At 47.1% G+C, this 8,090-nt stretch overlaps 1 protein-coding gene across 3 annotated transcripts in view; it reads right to left on the reverse strand.

The window, feature by feature from the left end:
- rgs3a (regulator of G protein signaling 3a) overlaps window positions 1-8,090 on the reverse strand; it is a 175,528-nt gene that overhangs the window by 15,651 nt on the left and 151,787 nt on the right. For all 3 annotated transcript variants that reach the window (XM_031577439.1, XM_031577437.2, XM_031577438.2), the window contains one exon: window positions 4,751-4,821. In XM_031577439.1, coding sequence (XP_031433299.1) covers window positions 4,751-4,821 — 71 coding nt within the window. The remainder of the gene's footprint in view (window positions 1-4,750; window positions 4,822-8,090) is intronic.

The following is an 8,090-nucleotide window of genomic DNA, read 5'->3' on the forward strand; positions in this document are numbered from 1 at the left end:
TCCACTGTGCTACTGATTGCTCTCTTTAGGGAAGGCAAGGATGCTCTAAGGCTCTGACTCACTCAAATCCCAAACAATGAGAGTACATTTGCATCTGTATTGTTAGAGTGTGCGCATTGTGTTGATGGATGTCTGGCACATTGTGCATGTTGACTTGATGAATGCAAGCTGTGAGTGTTCTCTGAAGAATATATTAGACTGGGACATACAAAAACAGACGAAAAGAATGGCGAGATGAATGGCGAGATGAATTTTGTCTGTACCAGTGGTTCCCCGCGACATGTCCATTCAGGCAGATTTGGCCAGGGAAGAGATGAGATGACTGTATTCTAGGCTTAGAAAAGACAAATAAGTAGTACTGATGTGCCTCCGACCTACATACTTCACTGTCACTTCCAAAATTAATAAATCATACAGCTAACTGAATGTGTTTGCATTCTATTTCACACGTTCAGGTGCAAAAACCCTACACTATTTATTCACACCTGCAAGAATCAACAAGCTGTGTTATCTCACTCATTGTAATGCACCGTCAAAGGTGTCAACATTGGTCATTACACTCCTCAGCGCACACTCTGTAAATCAGCTTGGACAGTTGGGATACTATCAAGTGTTCATGTGTTTTAACGTCTGTAACATCTCCCTGCAGACAAATCTGTGTCAGCCTACCGCAACCTAACGAATGGTCACACCTGGCCGGCGGTGAGGTAGTTTCGATGTTTATGAAGCCAGGCCCGTCGCCCAACTCATATCATAAATACACTTTCTGATCCTCCTCCTCTAGGAGAAGCTGCTGATTCATGGTCGACCAGCGGCGCTCTGGAACGCACCCCTGCGTGAAACGATCGGCCCCGAGACACCCCCAAACACACCCCTGACACGGGCCTCTCGTCAGCGATACGCTCAGGAATGTCTGATGGATGGGCCCATATTTCTCTCCCATTGGCCCTCTACAGAGCAGGCCATCTGAGGTAGCCCATGCTGGAGCTCAGGCCTGCACAGTCATGGCTTTCTACAGCAGAGCAGCCAAGAACAAAGAGGAGGAGGAGGAGGAGGAGGAGAGGAGGAGAGCCAGGAAAGGTTAAACCAGCACACGAGCAAACAGATCTACTGGGGGAGATGAATTACAGAGTGATACCTCCCTCCCCCCATCTCAAAGACAGACAGATGAGGTGATGACAGATCAAAAGATTACTGAAGAGAGGGAGGAAAGGAGAGAGAGAGAGAGAGAGAGAGAGAGAGTGAGAGAGAGAGAGAGGGAAATGAGAAGATGCAGAAACAGTTACTGACAGAGACACACACCAGAGAGAGAGAGAGTTGGGGACAAAGGAAGAAAGAAAGAAGAGAGAGAAAGGGAGATGAAATAGAACAAAACTTGATTGACTTTGTTTCCTTTCACTGTGGGTCAATGGCCATTACCTCAGAAAGCCCAGAATAGAGCCTGTGGTCGACTGAGCACGTGCAGCAGGGGAGAGTCACCCTTTGGTCACAGCTGAGGATTAGCAGCTCTGTGTGCTGCTCAGAGACAGCCTTCGCTGAAGCTGCCGAACCACACACACACAGGCACGCACTCACGCACTCACGCACGCACGCACGCACGCACGCACGCACGCACGCAGCACGCACGCACGCACGCACGCACGCACGTCTCTCTTAATCCTGTGGACACAGCTGCCTAACCCACATCCAGTGTTAAGGGGGCAGCCCTGGAGCAGTGGCGTATGCTGTCATCCCTGGCCACATCCAGGCCGGATCTAGGCCACATCTGACCCAGAGTCAGCTGTGGCACTCTAACCCTTTGTGGAGCGAGTTTTTTTACAAGTCATTCCAGAATCATACCGCATAGATGTAGAACTGACATTAACTGCCACTCTCTTCAGTTCATTATGACATCATCAAATGGAACCTTGAGTTGGCAACATTCTAATCCCATGTGTGACTGTAGTCCTCCTGTAGGGCCCAGTGCACTGACTGCAGTGTCACATTCCATATGGGCTGTGTTCAGAGCCTGGGATTGAACAGGCAGGAGGCTCATAGGGGAGTGGAGCTGGCATTCCATACGTGCCCCATACACACTCACTCACACACACACACGCGGCTGAAATCACATACCCCAGAGCCCAGTTTGCTTTGATTCATGGCTTGGCCTGCTCAACGCAGCTGCAAACAAAAGCACTGGACTGTGTGTGTGTGTGTGTGTGTGTGTCTGCACGCGACTGAGTGAGTGTGTTGCTATGTGAGAGTAAATGTGCATGTGTGTGTGTGTGTGTGTGGGATGGGGAGAGAGAGACAAAGACAGAACAAAATCATTGATAAGCAAACACAGATATCCGTGAGTTTCTAAATGTATGTGTGATCACAACCCCACAGGAGCACTAAATGAAGGTCAGCCGGGCCTCACGATGAGGTCTTTAAGGACCAAAGTCAAGGGGAAAGCAAAGTTCATAGACTCAGTGAAGCCAGTAGATGATACACACTTAAACACAGACAGAAACACACACACACACGTTCACTTACTAAAGCACTCACAAGACACATCTCAAGGTGCCCTCATTCACACACACTCAAAGACATAACACACGAATACTTACAGCCATTCCTGCTAACACACACACCCAAACACTAATACACCCACACACGCACACACAAAAACAGTCCTATTCACAAGCATACACACACACACACATGTACATTCCCATTCATAGTCACTCATACAGACACACACACACACACACACACACACAGATTTAATCTCCTGACCCTGCACACCTGCATCCTCTTCCTCACTCACAGCTGAATCAACATTAAGCCCCCCCCCCCCCCAGCCAAAGGGCTTCCATTGTGTCTTTGTGATGAATAGAATCATGACAGACACATGAAACTGCAATTCTGGAAGACACAGACAACCCCCCTCCAAAACACACACCACACACACACAACTCACACTTGTGCGCACACACACATAAGAGACATTACTTCTGACTTCTGAGTTCAACCACCAAAACCATCCAAGCAAACATACACCTTTATCCATACTGATTCAGAAAGCCAGCAAATGAATCTGCAAACGTAAGCAGGACATCCAACAACAAAAGAAACCTCATCAGCAGAGATGCATAAATCTTTATCCAAAAAAACCTAAACGTGACAGATGCTGCTGCTGTAAGAAGCAGCTGTGGCCCCTGTAAATGGCCAGGACTTGTCAAAGCATGTCCCTGACATCCACACTTCTTCCCGTAGTCCTGGTGTCATCCACCCCAAGAGCAGACCACATGCTGTCGGCAACTTTGAGTGACCATTGTCCTGCCCGAGGGTGTCGAAAAGCAAGAGCCTTTCATCCAGAGTGGCGGGGGTGGGGGGTGAGGATAACCTAATGAACAGCTGATCAATCAGAGGATCCTCACACACACACTTAACACACACCCTTATTTGGCCCATGAGAGTGGAGAGCCATCAACGAGTCCTGATGAGGCTCATTTTCACACATTTACACCCATCATCCTCTCAGTGCAGACAGATCCAATAGCATCCTGCAGCTCTGGGACTTGAGAACTTCTACATTGAGAGCAATTACTACCTGATTACCCATATAGTTTCACAAAGCATCTTGGCATTATATAAGGATATCATTTAAACAAAGACCATGGGCAATCTAATCATAATACTACAATAACTGGTGCTTTAGTGATTCCTCTTAGGTATTTGAATGGAAGTTTCGATCTTTTCCAAACATCTACGCAACCATGAGATTGAAGTGTCACGTTTAACAACTGCTACCCTTATCACAACCCCCTGGGTGATCACACTGTTTACATGAAGATGCAGCCTTGATTACTTGGTTGGTCTCCACTTTAAGGATAAGTGAGCCTGTGTTTAAGCACAAGCATGAAAAGAAACAAAATGAGAGTAGTATGGGGCCAAACTTTCTTAGCTGTTGTGTGTTCTATTCCACCTTTAAATCCAGCTCTGAACACCAAATCCGGTTTCCAAAATCCCAAGGAACACTCTTACTTCTAGTTTGAGAGAGTGGGACAAGAGACTTCTGAGTTTGTGCTAATCCAGATTAAAAGAACAAAAAAAACCTTACAGTGTGAGATTCTCTTCATGGCTATTTAATTTAATTGAATAGTTATGTGCCTCAAAACCCAGACACATTGCTTAAATGTGTAAATGTACTTGGCAATACACTCATTTCTGATTCTGATAGAGGAGCCCCCAGGGGCTGGCTGCTCGGTGCTAAATAACCATGTCAGGGGAAGGTTGTTAGTGTAGTGTGAACAGCAGTAGCTTCGGGGTCTAGCTATGAGGCTAAGCACCCACAGACGGGTGGGAATACATGATTAGGTGCTAATTTAGGGCAAACCTGCCTCCCAGAAACCACACACAGAGCAACCCCTCATTGTTCAAAGGTGACAACAGACACATTGACTTGGAAAAGAGAAAACCCAAAAGACTCCATGGGAAGAGAGGGAAAAACCAGAGGGTAAAAGACAAGGACAAAAGCAGACTGGGAATGAGTGTGAGAATTAGAATGAGAGTGACAGCAAGAGAGAAGCAACAACTGGATAACAGAACAAGGGACGATAGAACAAGAGAGAGGGAACAACTGGATAACAGAACAAGGGACGAAGGGAACAAAAGAGTGAAGGAAAAAGAGAGTGGGAGAGTGACAGAACAAGAGATTGGAGGAAAGAGAGAGTGAGGGAATGAGAGGGGGGAGACGGAGAGGAGTAATAGTGTGTTGACTCACAGGTTCTTGGCTCTCTTCTTCTTGGCTCCGTCAGTGCCGTCGTCGCAGCTGCAATGGGATCCTGCGCTGAGCTGTGGGCAGAGGAGGAAGAGCACAGTCTGCATCATCCAGCTCTGCCGCTCTTAGAGGCCCCCCCACACACACACACACGCGTGCACACACACACACACACAGCCTCCGGCCACCGGCAGCCAGGGCTGCAGCCACAGCGGTAGTAACACTGTAGAACCAGCCCCAAGCCAGTCCACTAGTCCAGGGTACAGCACTCAGCCAGCCCCTGCAGTAATCCTTCACAGCTCTCGCTCCAGGCTCAGTGTGTGTCTGAAGTGTGTGTGTGTTTGTTTGTGTGTCAGAGAGGGAGAAAGAGAGAGGCTGACCATGTGACCATGTCTCGCACTGTGTGAGTGGACGTGTGTGTGTGCGTCTCTGTGTGAGTGTGTGTTAGTGAATGTGTGTGTGTGTGTCACAGGGCTACAGGGCTACTCAGTGTCTGACTGTGCCACTGGAGTGGGAGGCCAGGGCCTCGGTGTCATATTTCACTTCCTGCGGGTCGAGAAAACTGATTGGCTGAGCTGACAGGAAGAGGATGGGGGAGGGGTCATCACTCAAGGGTCCCTCAGCTGCTCTGAGACTCTCCTGTGTGTGTGTGTGTGTGTGTGTGCACAGGGAGAAAGGGATACACAGGGATACAGACAGAGTAATTTGAGGGGTGTTGGCAGGTGTGTGTGTGTGTGTGTGTGTGTGTTTGTGTCTGTGAATGGGAGCACACAAGAAAGACAGAGGGAGGTGGAGAGATTGAGAAGTGTGTTCGGACTGTGTGTGTGTGTGTGTGTGTGTGTGTGTGTGGGTGGGTGGGTGGGGTTCCATAAAAGAATGACCTATTGTGTGTGGACAGAACATATCCCCAGACTCGACCTGGAGTTCAGGCATGCATAGCCATACATGGGGCAAGTTGTGTTTGTCGCTGTGGAACAATACAAGCTGCTTTTGGCAGCGTCTCCTGGGTATACTTGTCCTAATGCTCAGCCCGCGCGCATTGTCTCTGTTCCCCAGGCTGCCTGCCGGCTCCAGGGCACACATTCACACGCTTCAGCAGCGAATGTTCAAAGAGGCACGTCACCTTTGGGGCATCTGAGGGAGATAGGAGGGGTGCTAGATGTGTGTGTGTGTGAATGAGTGTGCATGCATACGTGCCTGCGTATGTGTGTGTGTGCGTGCGTGGGCCTACGTATGTGTGTTTTTGTGTGTTGGGGACCTGGACTCGATTCAGTAAATTAAAATTAGTGTGGAAGTGACCCAGACAATTGAGATCCTGAGACAAAAGCTTTATTTAAACGTATGAGACTGACATACAGTAGTGTTGGTATGTGTGTGTTTGTGTGTGTGTGTGTGTGTGTGTGTGTGTGTGTGTGTGTGTAACTGCACTCTCTCTCTCTCTCTCTCTTTCTCTTTCTCTCTCTCTCTGTGTTTGTGTGTGTGTGTTTATAGTCCTCGGTCTGTCTTAGTATGGGTGTGTATAACTCCACTCTCATTCTCTTTGTATGTGTGTGTGAGTGTGTGTGTGGTGCTCTGTTTGTATCGTAAGTGAATATCAGCAATAATAAGGAAACATACAGGTGTGTGTGTATATGAAGTTACTTGATAATCAAACAGTGGCTCCCATAAAGTGTGTGTGTCAGCCTGACAAAAGGCAAACCCTAGGTGTATGTATGCACTCACTACCTATTAATCACAGTAGTCATCGGGACTAACAAGTTTATACATGTGATATCATTGTTACTCTAAAGTCTTTTAGCTAGCGGGGCTAAGCAGGTTAATCAGCCCGGTTTCGCTCACTAGTATACACAAAAACTATCGTAACCGTAGTAACTATTCATTGTGACATGTAGGCACCAGGTCTTGGACCTCTGGCCCTGACTGCTGAGCTGGGCTTGTTGCTAGGGCTAGTTCCTGGTGAAGCCCTGTTTAAGGCTAGCCCAGTACAGTGTACATTTTCAGCTCACAGCTCACAGGAACTAAGTTCAAGCACCAGGTTTGGTCCACAGTGTAAACAGGGCTGTTGTTACACTAACAGTCAGACAGACTAAGAAGTCTGTCTGATATCTAATTTTGGCCTTGGGTGATCAAATTTGTCCGGTACACTCTCCACTCCACTATGACTCAACCTACAGAAATTAGGAAACATGGATATGGGGTCTAAAGTAACCATAAACTGACCATGTTTTGTCATGCCACATATTATGTTGGTGTTTTAAATAGCTTTATGAAGGCAGTTAGGTACCTGTGACTGATTGGACAAAGTGGAACTTCTTGGCAGTTTCCATCATGGTTTCGAGGTTATCTACACTGGCTTGCCTGATGTCCACAGCAACTTGCTGTAACCGCAAGCAAAGCAGCCTCTCAGTGTAAGCAAACACAGTGTGTGTGACACACGCTACGGTCAGCTTTCTGTACACAAACACGCGTTGACAGGGAACAGATGAGGGGGCCGCAGAGTGAGTGTGTGTGTGTGTGTGTATGTGTTTGTGTGTAAGACAGTGACCAGGACAAAAGTTTGTGTGGACATGGAGGACAAGGGACAAGGGGTCAGGACAGCCACATGGTCTAAAAATAACAAAGCGTTAAGGACTCCTTATCTCCTGCTGTGTTCTGGCCAAATCTTAGAAAAAGGCATCGTATCAGAGAAATAACAACCCCTGCACTGGAAACTATGCCTGTGATACAGAGACTCTTTGACACAGCAGCACACATGGTCATATGGCTGGAACACAAACAGCATGATGTCTGTGGCGGTTTACTATGACCATTTATCATATCATATCATACTACCCATTGAAACATACCCTAAACCTAACCCATCTTAACCCAATGCATCTGATCCTATACAATACAAACCTAAACTATCATATATCATACCATATCAGGTCACTTCACATCATATCACCAAAGATGACATACAAATTTGACAAGACCAACGGTGAAGATGTTCTGCTACTATGGAGACAGTTCCATGTCAAACTAGCACCTGATTACAGCTAGTGTGTGTATGGATTACAATGGATATGTTGTGTAATGTTACAACATGTTAACCAGAACATTATAAATGATTTCAATGCTGATGTTTTTATTTGAATATGTCTTTAAAATCAGGTGGCCCTGGAGAGGAAGCATTAAGCCTTCACAGTCTCAGAGACCAGGAGGTGAATGGTGTCTGGAAGACTGGCTTTTAACCTGTCTACCAACACAATGCCATCATGTCTCACAACAGCTTAGCTTAGGGGTCAAACACAATAGCACTGACCTCAGATCAGTCTGAGAGGTGACCACTCTACTGACACTA

The sequence above is a fragment of the Clupea harengus genome, chromosome 12 (genome assembly GCF_900700415.2).
Source record: "Clupea harengus chromosome 12, Ch_v2.0.2, whole genome shotgun sequence".
NCBI classification, from domain to species: Eukaryota; Metazoa; Chordata; class Actinopteri; order Clupeiformes; family Clupeidae; genus Clupea; species Clupea harengus.